Source organism: Ambystoma mexicanum, chromosome 9 (assembly GCF_040938575.1).
Source record: "Ambystoma mexicanum isolate Mex_15411 chromosome 9, UKY_AmexF1_1, whole genome shotgun sequence".
In the NCBI taxonomy this organism is placed as follows: Eukaryota; Metazoa; Chordata; class Amphibia; order Caudata; family Ambystomatidae; genus Ambystoma; species Ambystoma mexicanum.
This window is the reverse complement of record NC_090931.1, coordinates 268,316,371-268,335,548: the sequence shown is the minus strand read 5'-3', so window position 1 is coordinate 268,335,548 and position 19,178 is coordinate 268,316,371. Positions and strand designations below refer to the sequence as shown.

Genomic DNA, 19,178 nt, shown 5'->3' with positions numbered 1-19,178 from the left:
CCGGCACTTTGTTTGCAGGATGGCTTTCTGCTTAGAACTGGCGGTCACGCTTTCTCAGTAGCGGCTGCCAAGCTGTGGAACTCTTTGCAACGTGATGTTAACGTCCTGGAAAACCCATCTTTCGTTCAGACGTGTGTTGAAACTATTGCCACTGCTAAACAGTAAAAGCCTCACCCAGACTTCAGATTATTCATTCATCTTTGTAAGGCCTGCTCTATCCCTGCTCTGTTATCATGTATATCTGCCAAATCCAATTAATATGGAACCTCCCTCGGCCTCCCTTTGCTACGTTGTGGCAAAAATAGCCACTAAATTGAAATGTCCAGCCTTTCCGGACATAAAAGCACTAGTGCAGGAACAAGAGCTGGGCAAGAAGCAGTTGCAGACAGTGAAGGCACAAAAGCATTCAGTTTCTGTCAAACAGGATATGCATGACTCCCTTGCTACCGGGAAAGAGGTACAGCACATGGTACAGGAATGAAAGCAAAAGATCAAAAGCAGTGCAGAGAAACGTTCTAAATCTTTCCCTAACTTGGATAAACATGTGTTGGTGGCTGTAAAGCACTAGTACATGGTGGAAAATGAATTGCTGGATCAAGCTACCGAACAGGTGGAGTTTTCTGGCAGGATAGCAAACAGGGAATGAAAAATGGAGGCCTTCATTTCGATACAAGAAGATGCCAAAAATAGGTCCTGTTGAAATAATTTTAGGATTAGGGGAATTCCACAAAATGTGCAGAGTCATGAGTTGGATGAATTCGTACATGGTCTTTTTCGAAAACATTCTACAGCTTTTGGATGATGCAGATATGATTTTGGATCATACCCATAGAGTCCCGTCGGCATTCCAGTAAAAGAAAGGGCTGATTTCGTACACCTTGACTCATGTACATATTATCTTTTTGAAAGAGAAAATAATGGTAACGGCGAGGAAATTTGAATCCATACAGTTTTGTGATGATGACATTATATAGTAGCAAGATCTATCACAAATCGCACTTCTGTGGAGAAAAAATGAAGTTTGGCTGATAATGACATTAGATATAGCTAGGGATTTCCGTGCAGGCTACACTTTACCCTTTGAAACCAACAATGCTCTATAACGACGGAAGAGGAAGCTATTGTCTTGATGGGGAGACCCTGAACAGAAACAGCAGGCTCTAGCAATGAACCTGATACAAGATAATCCAGGGGCTGTGTGGAGGAAACAATTGATGCAGACCAGAGATCAGACAGAAGACATATATTCCCCAGCAGCCAGAAGATAAGTCCTTTGGTGAATATGGTTGACAACTAGTATGGATATGTGTTGTATTACCCATTTTCCTGATTATTTGTTAGATTTCCAAGTTGTTGCCACTATTGCAATTTGGAGGTGTGTCCTTGGGTTGAGGTTTTTCTGGGTTATTTCACCCATTTTTTTCACGCTTTCATAGTTATTACATGCTGTGTATTCGAGATGATGAAGCTCCAGCTCACAAATTCAAAACGTTTCTTTCCTTTTTCTTTTGGGATCTTTTTATAATTTATGTTGTACAGGTAGTTGCTAAAGCGATGATGCCTGTGAGAGTGGATCTGGGTTGAGAAAAACCATTTGGGGGTGGTAGTCATAAACAGAGATGGGACAGTCAGATATTACTTGGAAAGCAAGGATGACTGACTTTAAGATAATCATCCTCAATGTTCAAGGTCTTGATTCACCAATAAAGCACCTGCAGTGGAATGAAAAAGAGGGGTGTACCTATTATCTTAAGCAAAGAAATAGTGTGCATAAAAACTGGCCTCTGGAGTGATCCATAGGACAGATACTTGATGATTAAATGGACAAATGTTCACTTTCATTATGCTATAAACCTGAATGCGAATGAAGGATACCATTTCATCTTTAAACCCTTGTTACAAAATCCTGGGTACATCTGGGGTGGGGGAGATTTTGCTAAGTGGAGATTTCAAATGAGTCTTAGATCCCCCTGTGGAAAAAACATGACCTCCATCCCAGGCTGATCAATGGAATTTATATGCAAGAGCTAGCTCAAATTGCTTGCTGGTTGAAGCTTGGAAATTCTTTCATGAAGAAGAGAAAGATGTTACCTTTTCCTCTGCTGCTCCCAGTGGATATTCCCAGCGCAATATGTTTTATACCTCTAAAATACAGGCTCGTAAGGTGATCGACGTAGAAATAGGTGAGGGGGTTCTATTGGACCATTCCGAGTTCTCCTCACATGGAAGCGGATATTCCCCATTCCCCATTCACTTTCTCGAAATACTTTGCAGCTGAAAAATGTTACATTTCAAGACCATGTCAATAAAGCACACATCTCGGACAATATAACTGACTACTTTTGGGGAAATTATACAGAGATTTTAGACCCATGGATAATGGGACCTATGCAAAAATAAAATACTGAAAACAAAAGTGTCAAAGTTGTTCCCCCCCACAAATTTCAATGCAATTTTATGCTTGGGGTGACTTGCTACAGCCCCCCATACTGCCCTAACAGTATTTATTACCACCAAATGCAACGGTACAATGAAACATATTAGGGTGTTGAAGGTAGCGAGGAGTCTACTTGAGGCAGATATGTCAGGCCAATTGCCTCTCTCCCTACAGTTTTATTATACAAAATACAAAAGGGAAGAAGGCTAATATGGTACTGGCAGCGAAGTTATAGAATTTGACCTCTCGCAACTACATACCTTTTTTAATAGATGATAGCACCCAAAACATTTTGATGAAAAAAAGAAAATTAAACTACAAGAGGGATTTAATCAAATGCGTACCTATGAGTTACCTATAGATCTGGGAAAATAGAGGGCTTTTTTATCATCAATCAAGTTTCCCAGGTTGCCGCAGGCTGTTAGACAAGAATTGGATTCACAAATTGCAATAGAAGAGGTGGACCAAGCAGTTCAATCTCTCGCTAGGTGGAATTAACCTTGTCCAAAGAGATTTTTTAAATTTGTTTTAAAACCTTCAAAACTGTCCAGATCCCACATTTAACTAAATTATTGAAAACTTTCCTGGATTTGGATGTAATATCCCATTAAATGGCTGAGTCTGTTGCAACTCTCTTGTTAAAGCCTCATCAGACATCTACGGTCAGTGCGTCATGTCTCCCCATGTTGCTTCTTAATGGAAATGTAAAGATTTATGCAAAGATCCATGACCCCATTTGATTGGGGTTCTACCTTCATTGGGGGAGCCTGACCTAATGGGGTTCCTAAAAATCAGGAATGCTCATGATAATAAGAGGCAAGTAATAGACCTAACTGAATATGGCACATGTACATCTTAATAATTTTGCCTTGCTGATGCTAGATGCCGACAAAGCTTTAGTTAGCATCAATTGGGTTACATTAAGAAACATCTGGCACATTTTTGTGTCTTCTACTGGCTAATTATCAGATTTCCCATACTAAACTTAGAGTTAATGGCTCACAATCTGATTCTATTAAAATACGGTGGGGCAATCAGCAAGGATAGCCCTTATAATCTATAATTAGGCATTATCTGTGGAGCCTTTAGCCCAGGCAATATAGGATAATCAGAGAACTTAAAGGTATTGATTGTAGAGGGAAACCTAATAAGCACAATTATACACCGATGCCGTGATTCTGTTCCTACGAGATGCCTACTTATCACTTCCATATGCAATGGCCCTCTTGGGCTGCTTTAGAGAGCTCTTGAGTTTTACCATCAATAATACAAAATCTAAGGAGCTTAATATCACTGAACCCAGGAGACAATTATCAAGCTACAGAAAGGATACCTGTGTCGATGGGCTGATAACTCTTTAGATTATTTAGGCATCAAGATTAATTCCTTTTATCACCCCCTGTACAAGGCTACTTTCAACACTATAGAATAGTAGCAAATATTGGCGACATGCATGAAATCTCATGGTTGGGTCATAGTGCTGTGATTAAAATGATATTATCAAAGCTGTTATTTGTATTCCACACTGAACGATACATTATCCACGTACAATGATTAGACATCTGCAATGAAAGCAATCTGAATTGATATGTGTGCAAAATATTCTCTGGGAGATATACCAGGGCGGATTCTCAATTGGTCCCGATGATAGATTGGTCACAAACTCATAGGCACAAAACATGGTCGGAAGTCAAAAAGGTTGTCACATTTGCCTTTCCTTCCCAAAAAACGGAGTTCAACTGGTTGACCTTTATTGCCCCCACCTCCTACTCATTAGACTATTGCGATAGAAGTAGTTGATTACTGTACCTAAACACTGGTTCACGTCCTCCTACTCTGATAGCTTTGAATACTGATTTCTTTCTGGGGTTTACCAGGATATAGACAACGGGACAATGTATCCCTGGTACAACTGCACTGGGAAAAAAAGGAATATATATGTATGACAATTACCACATCCATACAGTTTAATGAAATATTATAGGGTCACAAAACAAATCAAGCCAGAAGCATGTTTATAAGACAATTTTATCTTATGACAAGCATGACAGCCAACACATGTTTCGACCCCTCCTGGGTCTTTATCAAGGCAAGGAATTGAATTATGATGCTTTGAATCCTGGTATAGTCATGAGTCCAGGTGGCTGGTCTCGAGGCCACGAAGGTGCAGTGCACATCAATGAATGTCAATGTGAATTATGTGTGTGCCCAGGCATTCTGGGTTTTCAGCGTGAATTCCTGCGAGAGCACAATGAGCAAATGTGCATACGTCTATGTTAGTTGGAAAAATGTAACTAGAAATCTGGGAAGCAGCTGAGTCGGACCTGCCAAAGTGAAGTCTTTCAGCATTACTAGCTTGTGGATCAGGATAGGTTTAGAAAATGGGAATGAAGAAGCCTTTTGTACCCCATAGTCTGCACATATAAGGGGTTCCCCATACCTTTGAAGAATTTAAAAATAATTGTTTCCTAAGCGGTTCAGGAAGATTCCAGTACATGAAAATACAGCACTAGATCACACACAATGAGGTGCTAAAAACGGCCAATAGAACCGCCATAGGTAGCCGATAATAGACGAATTTCCCAATGTTGTAAACTGCTGGACTCACAGCAGTTACAGGGCACACAATCATAGATATCACTAAATGAGACCATGAATTAAGATGTCCAATATCTGAGGAATCATAGAGCCATGTCTGTGAACTTGCGTGGAAAAGCGACAACCAAAGAATGTGCGCATAGATTTGCTTCTGGTGGCATTTTACCCCACAGAAACTGCAAAAAAATATATCCGGGATCATCATAGCTCTGTTGGAGAGGTTGTGGCAAATAGGGAACCCTGGGGCCTATCTGGTGAAGTTGCCCGGTAATACAATCCTATTGGATTGAAATCTTAAAAGAAATAAGGCACGTAGCAGGAGTACAGCTCTCTAAGGACTCACTACTGGTTGTAGTGGGTGCCACTGGGGCAGAAGACATATACTCATTATCTGGATCTACAGCTTCTTTAATTTCCTGTTTGTTAAATGCAGCACAATTAACTCCAGCTCAAGCATAGGAATCTTCCAGTGGTTCGATTATAGCTCACTAGTGTATGGTAGGTTCTCTCTATGGAAAATATTACAGCACTGACCCATACGTTTACTAAATTCATCAACACATGGATTCCATATGTCGATTACATGACAGGCAAAGTACTTATGTTTTATAGAATGTGGCTCTGTAAGAACTCTAGCATGTAATATACAATGGCCGTGTGATATGTCCTTTTCCTTCATATATCATTTGCAGTTTAATGTATTTAGAAAACCTTTCATGTCGGTATTAACCCATAGTAGAAATCATTCTTACATTTACTCATGCGTGTTTGATTTATAATTGTGTATGGTTTCCATTTTTTGATTTTTTTATATATTGTTTACTACGTTAATCTTATGTTGAGTTTGGTTATGCAATGGTGATTGTGAAAAACAGAACAAAGAATGCTTTGGGCCTCATTACACGGAAGGCGGTGGTCCAGGGTGCTATTAGCACCCTGGACCATGCCGGTAAATTACCGGCACCGCCTTGGCGGAAAGGGGATTTACCGCCCCATTCCAAGGTTGGTGGGGCGGTAAATCCCCCTTCCGCCATTGCCCTTCCCCATTCCCATTTCTGCCCCATAGGGCTCTATGGGAATGGGGAAGGCGCTAATTACGGCACCGCAATTTTGCGGTGCCGTAATTAGCTCCGAGGTCCCTTAGCGGGTTGGTTTTTAACGCCTGCAAAAAGCAGGCGTTAAAACACCAACCCGCTAAGGGACCTCGTAGTAAGGCGGTAATGAGGCCCTTTGAAAACAAAAGTATAATCACAAACTTTCTCCCTTGATCACAGCGCAAACTAACGGTTTCTGGTCCCTTTAGTGGGCAATGACGAAAGGGAGGAAATACAACGTCTGCTGCCTTCTAATGACCATACTTCTAAGGTCACCCTCCTTTCAGGAAAAGACACACAAGATTTACATCTCAATGACCCTCCCAATTCCTCCGATGCCAAAACCTGATACTACTACTAGCATCAACAGTTCACAGAACAATCAATTGTACGTCTCCCTACTTAACACCCAATCCTTAGTCCAACATCGGTTGGAGGTGGCAGACTGCAATATGATGCACAAACCAGACCTCCTCGCAGTTACCAAGACATGGCTATATGATACTGCCCAGTTATCCGCGGATCACTCAACCCCAGAAGGTTATAAAATCTATGGAACAGACCACATAGGTGGTGGTTGGGTGGCTATCATCGCGAAAGTCTGCCTTGATTATCATCTCATAAACCTTCCTGATATTGAGGGCTGTGAAAACCTACTCATAAAATTAAAAGTCAACCCAAATGTCTCCCTGCCTATACTAACTTTATGCAAACCCCCCCAAAGTGTACTCCTGTTTGAGGAACAGCCCATTACCATCATAAATAGTTTCACAAACTGTAATTCCCCCATGAGTGTATTAGGGGATTTCAACCTATGGACCGACGACTCACCAAATACCCAAGTTAAATCCCTATTGTTCTCCCTTGAAACTGCTGGCTTTACCCAAATGATACAAAACCCGACCCATCACGGTGGTCACATCTTGGACTGGATCCTTACTCACAACCTTCAGAGTACAGCCATAAACATCCAACCCTGTCTTTGGTCTGATCATTCTTTGGTCAATATGACTGTATCGTTGCCTACTGCCCCACTTAGACTTAATACTAATACCAGGATTGAGGTAAAATGCAGAAATATCAAATTGGTATCACCACTAAACTTCTCCACACTACTTTCATCCAGGCTGGAGACAGCAGAAATATTTGGGATACATCCGACTTGGTGTTTCACTTTTCCTCTGCCATTAAAACCACCATAGATACTTTAGCCCCTGAAAAAACTAGGAAGATAAAAACAGAAGCCATTAAAAAATCATTGTTTAATGACAGTGTTGTAGAAGCAAGGGAGATGAAAAGAGCCCTTGAACCTGAATGGCATAAAAATCCCTGCCCAAACACACTAGGCAAATATAAAGAATCTGTATATGCCTTTAAAAAACCCATCATTAAGGCAAAAACAGAAGTTTTCGACATAGTTACTAAACTCAAATCTGCATCTTGTCTGTGAGACCCATGCCCGACTGACACCCTGAAGGACTCACTGGACGTTCTCGTTCCTTGAATGACTAAAATGATCAACATGTCCTTTAGGGACTCCACCATGCCGTTTTCTCCGAAGGATGTGTGGATAACCCCCTTACCTCAGAAAACCTTGCTTGACCAAGCTCTACCCAAAAACTATTGCCCAATAACGAATGTTCCCTAGCTACTGAAAATCATGGATAGAGTGGCGCATATACAGCTGCATAGTTTCATAGAAAAAAACAGAATCCTAAATGTCCATCAATCGGGCTTCAGAGCCCAACACGATTCAGAGACCGCACTCCTAGATCTCAAGTCAAACATCATAGGAATCCTAAAACACAGTCAACCAGTGCTGCTCATGTTGTTGGACCTATCTTCAGCATTTCATCTTATTGATAACAATCTGCTGCAAGAGAGGCTGAAAAACGGTATTACCCAAATTGACCTCTTACAATTGACTTTTTGCACAATTGACCTAATTATAGTGGTCCTAGTTGACCTTCTGCACAATTGGCCTTTATATTATTTTAGTTATTTTATATATGTATTGGGTTGGTTTTGGATTATAAATAATATAAGGGGATTGGGTGAGGGTTGTGGGGGGTTTTGGATTGGGTAGGGGGTTGCGGGGGGTTTCCCCCCGCATATATGTCCTAATTGATCTTCTAAATTATGTCAATTCTCCCGAGGTCAATTCTCCCGAGGTCAATTGTGTTAAGGTCAATTAGTATACAACCTGAAAAACATAGCAATCTTCTCAGAGAGGGCAGCCAACTGGATTACATCTTTTCTTGGCCCCAGAACATCCAGAGTGGCCATCAAAAAAGCTCAGGCATCTCCTATTACATCCACCTGTGGAGTGCCTCAGGGTTCCTGCCTCTCCCCAATCCTTTTTAATATCTATAAAAGGGCTCTCCTCGACAGACAGACTGGGTGTTAAATACGCTAATTACGCAGATGACACCCAAGTACTAATTGAACTTACTGGAACACACTTGATAGGCACGAATATCCTGAATAGAGTCTACTCGGAAATCCATCTATGGATGGCGGTGAACTCATTGGCTCTGAATAAAGAGAAAACAGAACTTCTCATTATTGCATCTAGTTCCTGCTTGAAGAAACTTGATACACAGTACTCTCACTTCTGTATCGCCGGTACCCAGATTCCAGTGAGTAAATCAGTGAAAACCCTAGATGTTATCCTTGACCACGAGCTATCCATAAAACAACATGTCTCCCAAATCAGTTTGTCATGTGGCTACATGACTAAATTACTCCATCAAATCCGACCATTTCTTTCCATAAAAATAGTGCCCTTTTGGCCACTGCACTAATCAACTCCTAGTTAGACTACTGCAATAGCCTGCTCACTGGTACATCACAGGCAAATTTGCAGTGATTGCAAACCATCCATAATGGAGCTGTTAAGGCATCTACGGACTGTCCACACACGATCATGTCTCAACATTCAGAAAAGCACTACACTGGTTAAATATCAAGCAAAGAATTAGGTTTAATATTCTAACACTCACCCACAAAAATGGCAAAATCAGGTTGCTCCCCAATACCTAATTGACAGACTTTCCTTGAGACACTAGGCGCAGATACTGTCTTATAGCGAGAACCATGCCCTGAATTAACCACACTACAGTCTAGAGAAATTTGGCGGGACGAGCTTTTAAAGTAATGCACCGGGAGAATGGAATACTCTCCCTCTCAGCATAAGGTTCTCTTCATCTCTGGCAGTCTTTAAGAGAACAGTAAAGACCCCTCTTTTTAATTAATCAGATTACATTTCTCTCCTCCTTTTCTGACTTCCTCCTTTGACTTCTCTGTTCTCTTTGCACTCCGAGGCCCACAGGCGTGTAGCACGTAACAAAAATTAAAATAAATAAATAATTAAATTATACCCATCATTATTTAACATTTATATTTCTAAGCTGAAAAAGACATCTATGTACAAAAAACACACACATAACACATCTTCGCCAGTCTTGTTTACAAAATACTGGGAGATCCAGATGCTTGTAAAAAAATACGCAAAAGTACATTTTAAATTCACAAGTTGCATGTATTAATTTCTTTACTGCTAATAAAATAATGCATATTTGTATTTTGGGACATGGGCTCCAGTACTTTAACATTTATTGTAATTACAAAACACTCAAAAGATCAATATTTAGCCATTTATCTTGCTCGTCAAGTGCTACACGGATATTAATTCTAATTGTAAAACCTTCCATAAGAAAGTACATTTAAAAATGATAACCTTTTCTTCAGTGTTCATAAAATATTGCATATTGAGGCTTCTTTTGAAAAAGAACACATCAAAGGCGGATCTGCGTGATTATTGGGTGGCGCAAAATTGCGAAACCGAAAATATCGAATTCCAAAATCACCCAACGCAGTGACCACATAGATCAATTTCCCTGGCATGCCGCATCCCCCTTCCCCCTAGTAACCTTTTCAGCGGCACACTTCAGTGTGTACCGCCTTCTCCTCTCTTTACCTGCAGCGTCTGTTCTCACAGGGCCATTTGTTCTATTTTATTTTTTCTAATTTTTTTGTCCCCCGCTTCCAATGTCATGGAAGCGGGTGACACCACCAAAAACTCCAAAACCCATAATGCCGAACAACGGGAGCGGGGGACACCCCTGCAAAACCCACTCCCATGTTCGGTGTTATGGGATTCGATATTTTTTGTCCCAACCGAACGCGCATTCAGCTTTTTTTTCCCCTGTCATTTTGGCCCAGTGCCATCAAAGGCTTCTAGGCCTTGAAAGAAGAGAATGGCGAAGAGAAAAGGCAAACAGAAGGTAAAGAAGAGACCCTGTAAAAAACAAGACTGCATAAATGCCATACCTGAGATGCCTCTGTAAAGAAGCACCTGCTCCCAAGCTCCACTGCAGTGTTGACATTTTCATTTCATACTGTTGGTTGTATGTAGGACCAGGCGATACTTTTCAGACCTACTGACACTGGTTGTGAACGATTTTTGTCACCCCATAACGAATAGAGCCCTTAGTTTCCTTTGAAAATCGTGCATTTGCCAATAATTGGTCCACTTTGTGATGCAATGGAAATCACTATGTTATGTTCCAGATGCCTAGAGCATAAATCGAGCTCAGAAGTAGCAGAGCGCACTATAGTAAGAAGGGAGAATATAGGGTGCACTATGATGTGGTAGTCAAAGAGGAGTTTGGTCTGCACCCTTTGGCTTTCCAGATGTTTTTCCTATGCTTCCCATCAGCCCATGCCAGCATAGTCAATGGTGAAGGATCACGGGAATCATAGTGTAAACAATATGGACTGCCGTTGGTTATAGACCTCTGAACTAGCACAGGGTCATCCACAGTCAGTGATTGACCAAGTGTGGTCTGAAGAGCAGGGTGTTCATTTCTTTTCTGATGCTCAGGATCCAGGGGGTATGTCTGAGGGTAGTTGGTGTGGCACTAGTGATATTTGCACGCAGTTCACTTGGACCTTAGTTTGAATATCGCACTATAAGCTCACAAGATCAATCAATGTATATGCCATACCAATTTTACTATATGTTTAATGAGGTATTTAGACAATGGGCCTCATTACGACCCTGGGGCTAAGTGAAAAACGATGGCGGTAAATGGTTACCGCCATCGTTTTCCGCCAGGTCCGATCATGACCCGTGACCGTTAACTACGAAGCCAATAGCGGCATCGTAGTTAACGCTGCCGCTAACTGCGCTAAGGGTGTGCGCACGCGACCGCCCACACCGTACTTAGCGCCATGGCGGAAAGGTACGCAAATGCCAACCCAAGCGGACATGCACCCAACGCCATCACCCAGGCTGTTAAGTACCTTACCGCCATGGTGCAAATAACGCCATCGCGAACCAACCGTAAAGGGCCATGTTAAGTGAATGCAGCTGCCACAGGTGCACAGAAACAGCACAGGTGAAGGCAATACAGACTCAGGGGAGTACAAAAAGAGCACACCCCACCCCTTCCCACACCCAGTCACACTCCACAATGATACCAATACGACTAGCAATGTTGGGGCTGGAGGACCTGATAGCAATGCATGTGCTACAACAGCAACAACAACAACAGGCAGCACAGAGGAGACGCAGGAGGAGAAGGAGGGCAAGGCAGGCCCAGCAAGCCCCACCAGCACAGCCAGTGCCACCACGCAGGCAGCCCCCAATCCCACGCCTCAGAGCCAATCCATTCAACCTCACTGCTGAGCAGATCCACACCCTGTACCGTTTGGACCGGGACACCATCACCGCCATCGTAGACATGACACACAACGACATCGTCAGCATGATAGAAAGTCCAACCACCATCCCCCCCCTACTGAAGGTAGTGGCCGTACTCCACTTCCTGGCCACAGGCACCTACCAGCACACAGTGGGGCACCTGCATGGCATCTCACAACCATTATTCTCACGAACACTCATCCAAGTGCTCGATGCCCTCCTCAAGCACACAGACGACCGCATCTCATTACCACGGACTGCCCAGGAGATTGCAAACACCAAAGTGGGTTTCCATGCACTAGCCAGCATACCCGGTTGCATTGGTGCCATCGACTGCACCCATGTGGAATTGGTGGTTCCACGTGCCATGGAGGTACCGTACCGCAACCGGAAACAGTTCCACTCAATCAACGTGCAAATGGTCTGTGACTCCAACAAGATCATCACACATTGTTGTGCCCGATTCCCCGGATCAACCCATGATTCCATGGTCCTGAGGAACTCCACAATACCACGCTACATGGAGCGACATGCAGGCCCAAGATCCTGGCTACTCGGTGAGTGCAATGTCATGGAAGTGGGCAGCGGAATGACGTACCAGGGGGGGGGATGATGCATACTCCACCTGGCAGAAAGGGGGGGGATGATGCATACTCCACCTGGCAGAAAGGGGGGGGGTGATGCATACTCCACCTGGCAGAAAGGGGGGGGATGATGCATACTCCACCTGGCAGAAAGGGGGGGGGGGTGATGCATACTCCACCTGGCAGAAAGGGGGGGGGGATGATGCATACTCCACCTGGCAGAAAGGGGGGGGTGATGCATACTCCACCTGGCAGAAAGGGGGGGGGGATGATGCATACTCCACCTGGCTGTGAGTAACACAGGGAATGGAGACAGAGGAAGGGCACTCACAATGCACACAACCCCTCTGCATACATTGGGTGATGGCATGCAAAACAGGCCATGGGAGCCATGAGCACATACTGGTTGCATTGTGTGAATCAATTAGTGCATGTAGAAGTGAGCCAAAGTAACAGTTGGATGCGAGCCATGGTGGAACATCATGTTCCTGATCAGACAACATGACTGACACATACATTCTCGCCTACATACAGGTGATGCAGCCTATCCCCTGAAGAGGTGGCTCCTCACACCAGTCCGGAACCCGCAGAACCAGCACGAGGAGGACTTCAACCGTGCACATACACGTACTCGTGTGGTCATAGAGCAGACATTCGGCCTCTTGAAGGCACAGTTCCGAAGCCTCAGCAGGTCTGGTGGGGCACTCCTGTATGGCCATGAGAAGGTGGCAAAGATCGTCATGGCATGTGTCATGCTACACAATATGTGCGTCAGACGGAATGTGCCCCTGCCCCCTGACGCAGAACTGCAACCACCTGACGATGAGGATGAGGAGGGTGCAGATGGGGCGGCACCCCATGGAGGAGGCGAAGCACAGGAGGGGCGTGCCATGCGCCAAAGTATCATCGACCACTGCTTCTAGCACACACGGCTGGTGTTTATCGCATGGAGACTGCACTTGGGGCACTGTGTGTCCCTGGGACATGCACACTGTGGACTGTACACCAATAAAGCACACATACGCAATGAAAATGTCCACACATTTCTTTTTTGGGAAAGAAAAAAGTGTATTGAAACTATGAACTGTCGTGTCACACCCCCTCCCACCTCCCCCCTGCACACCCCAACACACCCCCTCCCACCTCCCCCCTGCACACCCCAACACACCCCCTCCCACCTCCCCCCTGCACACCCCAACACACCCCCTCCCACCTCCCCCCTGCACACCCCAACACACCCCCTCCCACCTCCCCCCTGCACACCCCAACACACCCCATGCAGGTGTCAACAGATGCCTGTGACAGTGGCCACAGGCCGTCACAAGCCCCCTCTCCCGGCCCTCGGGGCACCCCTGGCTGTGGAGCGCAGGTTACGACCGGAACGTCGCACGGGGCTGCTCTGCGCAGAACTGGCAGTGGAGGATGTCCCTGGCTGCCCCTGTGCATGCACGTCCTGTTGTGTGTGGGTGAGGCCAGTGACCGCACGACGCAAGGCCGCAAGTTCTGCACAGATGTCCCTGGACATGGCCTGCATGACATCCCTCAGGGTGGCAGTGCTCTGCGCCACTTCGGCCCTTAGGGTCTCCGTGGCCTGTTCAATGCTAGACCTAGCCCCCACACATTCCGCAGCATGCTCATCCAGCATTGCGGACAGTTGATGCTGCCGTTGAGTGATGTCCTGGAGGGACTGCTGGCCGTGCTGGCCCATGGCCAGTGCTGGTGGAGTGATGGTGGGGCTGCTCCCCTCCTGTGGAGTGTGGACAGGGCATGGGGTGGATGGCCACTCCTCTACCTCTGTGTGCCCCTGTGAGTGACCCTCATGGGGGCTGGCGTCTGAGAAACAGGGGGAATGTAGCAGGTCAGTGGGGCTTCTGACCTCGTGCTCCATGTCCGAGTCTGAACATGCAGCTGTTGCAGCTGTCTCCCCGATGTTGCTGCTGGCCGCTGACCCCCTGACTCCTGTGGCAGGCAATGTCGGTGGAGGTGGAGCAGCTGCTGCTGGCCTGCTGCCGACAGGGGTGCTTGCCGGTGGGACCTCCGGTATGCCTGCAGTGGGACCTGCTTGTTGTGGGGTCTGCCTCACTGCAGCTGAGGTTGAGGGTGCAGGGACGTTGTTGATGGCCTTCTTGGCCCTCTTTGGCGCAGGGGTGTCCTGGTCCTCTGGGTGTGAATCTGTGCCTGTGGTGGAGCAAAGGAGGGAGGGCGTTATTGATGGGTCTGCGGACTTTGGAATGAAATGTTTGACATTATTGTGGTCAGTGGATGAGGAAGATTTCAGGCAGTGCCATGCAGGTTGTCTCCTTTTAGTGTGGAATGTGGATGCAGGTATGCGGGTGCCAGCAGTGTATGCAGGGTGGTGCTTGCATGTGGCTATGGGCAGTGTTGATATGTGTTGCATTTACACTCTAGGGCAACCTTGTGCTACACATGATTGGACTGCTGTGACTATGGCTTGTCTTGTTTGAGGCACCTACCTTCATCGCCTGATGTCGGAGCTCCCCTTTCCATCCCTCCGACGCCTTCAATGGACTCCATGCCAATCGTGGTTGCACAGATCTCCTCCCACGGTTGGAGTTTCAGGGGGGATTCCGACCCTCAACCGGTACCCAGGGCAAGGTTGCGGTTTGCTGAGATGACGGCTCTGACCCGTATGCGTAGGTCATCCCAGCGCTTCCTGCACTGCTGTGGGGTGCGGGGTACGGTCCCCACCGCGCTGACGCGCTCAGCCACCAGGGCCCAGATGGCCTTCTTTTTCCCGATCGCTGTCCTGGTCATGTCCGGGGAGAAAACGACACCTGCGTTGTCTTGCAGGGTCTCCGCAAGCATGCAGAGTTCCTCCCGGCTGAATCTCTCCTGGCGCTGGCGGTCACATGCCTTTTTCACACATTTAGGCATTTTCGGGTACTTGGTAGGGTGGGTGATTGGTTGGGACAGGTGTCAGGGTTGGGTCTGGTGTTGTTTGGTAGGATGGCGATGGATTGTGTTTTTCAAGATGGCCGACGGGCTGTTTCCTGTTCCGGCGCGATGACGCTATTTCCGGTTCGACTTTTTACGGCCGCCGCTAATTACGGCCGCCGCTACTTACGGTGCCCGCTACTTACGGTGGCCGCTACTTACGGTGGCGTAAGTGCACTTTGCTCGCTTAACGATGCCGGTAGGGGCCTTTTCCGCCATGGCGTTAATTGCATTACCGCCATGGCGTAATGCTCGTGCACGATGGGTCGTAATGTGGCGCTCTTTACGCCATCGTCCCACGGCGTAAACGCTCATTACGCCATGGCGGTAATGACGGGCGATTACCGCCAGGGTCGTAATGAGGCCCAATATCACTTATTTCAGATGTGGAGGGATAATGCTCTGTTTTGTATGGATTGGATACGCATTATCATACCTTTAATTGGTGTGTTAATAGCACGGCCAGTGAAAAAAATCACAAAAATACCGGCCAATTCAAAGAAACATGGGTAAAGAATCGAGAAAATGCAAGTCAGATGAAGTTTTTTTTTTAAAGTATAGGATATTCAACGCAGAAATTAAAGAAGTGGCAAAGACAAAACGGGTCGTTTTCTATGGGTTTTGCTCCCCTTTGAGTGTCAGTTCTCACCTAGATGAGGTAACCCAAGTACTATTCATCAACTAGGATCAAGTGGGACAAAACGTTACAAAAATAGGTACAACCTGGCCCACATGTTAAAAATATTGCACTTTATTTGCGAACCACTTGTATGATGTATCATCATTTCTTCATCATCCTTTGTCTATGTCTGTATTATAGTTTGTAATATATTGTACATGTCACGCAACCTTGCAACCACACTATTCAACAATTACCTCACGCTCACAAGATAGCCATCTTCAAAACCAACCGCACCATATAAGCAAAGACACTCGCCAAAACAAGACCATAAGTACCACACTAAGAAACCTGCACTGCAGCTAGTAAGTATAAGATGGAACCCACTAGACTGGAATCCACAAGACTGACATACATGAATCCCTAGCAGAATCCTTGGGGATGGACTTAAAACCGAAACAACTAACCTGACACTCACAACCAAAATCAACTGAGACATAGATATGATGAATGCCTTGCGTCAAATCTAGACATAGTGGTAATGACTGAACTGAACCACATCGCACCCAGACAGAGTGTTGGGAGTAGGCATGCGTCACAACTGGATAGCCCCATGGGAACAAGTTTGCATCACACACAGACTGGGATGGAAGGTCTGGACTGAGTAACAACAAAGATAGAACTATAAATACCGACTAGCGTGACACATTGACAGAGAGGTGGGCGACAGCCTTATGTCATGCTGAAACAAGATCACTGTAAGGAAGACTCTCATCTAAACCCTGAAAGACAAATAAAATGAGTGTGTGCCTCTTCAAACAACAACGCTAATTACCAACCCTACTAAAACCTCACTCCTCTGCATACACCTCTCAAACTCTAACTAAACACAACCATAACTCTAAAACAACTGCAACCTGCACACACTTCACTACACTGCAACAACAAACAAACGACACATAGCCATAGCCTTTCACAACAGCACACAACAGATACTGACCGGATACCGCACCTAACAGCTCAGCGAACGTTGTTAACCGAACTGAAACTTCAAACAGCACATCACAGCTCCCTTGCTCTTTCTCCAAACTTTATCCCACTAACGTACCACACCCTACCCCTTTTTTCAGATCCGCCAGAGCACCAGGGGACCACTTCGGTGGTGATAGTGCACGGTATAAATATCCTTTGACATTAACATTAACTTAACATGTGTGCCAGGTAGTTTGTCACTGGAGAGACATTTCTGATTGGTCGCTATATTATCTATAAACTGTGTTTTACTCTTCTAGGTTGTTTTTCTATGTGTGTACGTTTTTGAATTAAGCATGTTTCTAATACATTTTTTATATTTAAAAATGAAATTTACATTGTAGATCTATCAATTAGGATTAATAGCTAGGATCCTTCTCTGTGTCTTGTTTTGTCGTCATTTGAGTGTCATGCATGATGTTTGTCTCTGCCTAAGCCTTAGACAGTGGTCTGCAACCTTTGGCTCTCCAGATGTTTTGTACTACAAATCCCATCTGCCTCAGAGAGCAAAGTCAATGGTGCTGAATCATTGGAATCACAGTCCAGACATATGGAGAGCGCCGCTGGTTGCAGTCCCCTGCCATAGATGCATTTTTACCACCGGCATAAACTTTCAGTATAAACACCCAGAATGGATCCAGTCGATAGTGGAACAAAGAACAGAACAAACTATTAAACTTTGCAACTAGCACCCTCTACAACATCCTACAATCCACGGCCACAGCCATACGCAAACTCAACACATGGTTGTCACCCAGACAAAATGCCTTCTATTCAAATTGCTTCTTCTTGCATTTAAATCCATCCATGTTGTAGCCGCGACAGCCAACCTGGATAAATCTATCACCTGCTACACAGAGCTTCGTACCCTACACTCCCAATCTCTCTTCAACCTAAACATCCCCTCTCCACCCTCTGCCGCCTTTTGCATTCACCTTTTCACCTTCCTATGTCCCCATCATTGGAATTCCCAACTCCAAAAATGAAGTGCATTCCATCAGTGACTGGCTTCAAGATCACCCTTAAACATCACCCTCTCTCCCAGGAGAAGACCCTAACAGTGTTATCACCCACATGCCCCACCAAACACCATCAACCCTGGATTGCATATGTTTGTGTATATCAGTAAATACTGCAATTACTGAAGAGCCCCAATAGGTCCCAGCTCCTTCCCCACCACCAGCAAGTTTAATGAATTAACCAGTATAACATAACAATGTAAAGCCGTCAGAAATGGCACTGCTCCAGACATCAACATGCTCTTTGTGCAGGAAGCACGTTTCATTTTCAGTAGTCAAATACAATTAATTGCATCTGGTTTGGAGCCAGTAGTGCACAGGCGATAGGCTTGCTGTCATCATTAAAGCGATTGGAAAATTCCACCAAACGCTAAAGTAAGATTGATATCATGGCATGGCCAACAGTAAATATAACTTAAGGGTGTCCAATACTGTCTGAAAAGAGACCAACCTCTACCCTCACATACGAAAGACAAATCAGAATTACTCTTATAACCAAACCTTGAAAATTAACTGGTAAAAGGAGCCCTACCTTTCTCTGGGTCCATGGGTGCTCTGTTTACTGCGCCGCTCGCTCTGCCCATACAAGTACGCCTTGTCTGCCCCTCTACTCTATGTTTGGGAGTGTGTGTGGCGGGACCGCGTGCTACAGTACCCCTCCAAGTAAAGCAGGACACCCTTCTGTAATGTCTGTGCAACCTACTTCTTGGAGTAAGTTGTGCAACTTCCTCTTCTAGTTTTTCCTCTTGTAAATGTTTTTGGTGAATTTAGAAATGAAAGCAAAACGTTGGGTGAGTGGGTGGGGAGGCAGGGGAAACCACAACAGCTTGAGCATGACACTGGCAACTTCCTAAGCGCCACTTGCTCTTAGGTGATCACGTGGGCGGCATTAACTCTTCCAGTGTCAGTGCGTGAAATCCATGATCAAGCTCGTGCTTTGTTCTTCGCCATAAGATTGTTCGTACATTTGACTGTTCTGGTTTGTCGCTCAGCCAAATACGATTTACAATATCTTTCGGCAACAACACAAGTTTTCTGTTGTGGGGGCCACAATGCGTATATTGGTGAGAAGACCTACATTTGTAGGCACATTTAAAGGGAAGAGGAGGATTTTGTCAATTATTTATAAAGTG

General features: G+C 45.2%; 1 protein-coding gene across 1 annotated transcript in view; it reads right to left on the bottom strand.

Moving 5' to 3' along the window:
* The window catches only part of SCIMP (SLP adaptor and CSK interacting membrane protein), a 291,084-nt gene extending 272,338 nt beyond the window's left edge, over positions 1-18,746 (bottom strand). The window contains exon 1 of the mRNA XM_069614606.1: positions 18,578-18,746. Within this exon, the coding sequence (XP_069470707.1) occupies positions 18,578-18,629 (52 nt within the window). The 5' untranslated portion in view covers positions 18,630-18,746. The remainder of the gene's footprint in view (positions 1-18,577) is intronic.
* Positions 18,747-19,178: the final 432 nt, after the last annotated feature.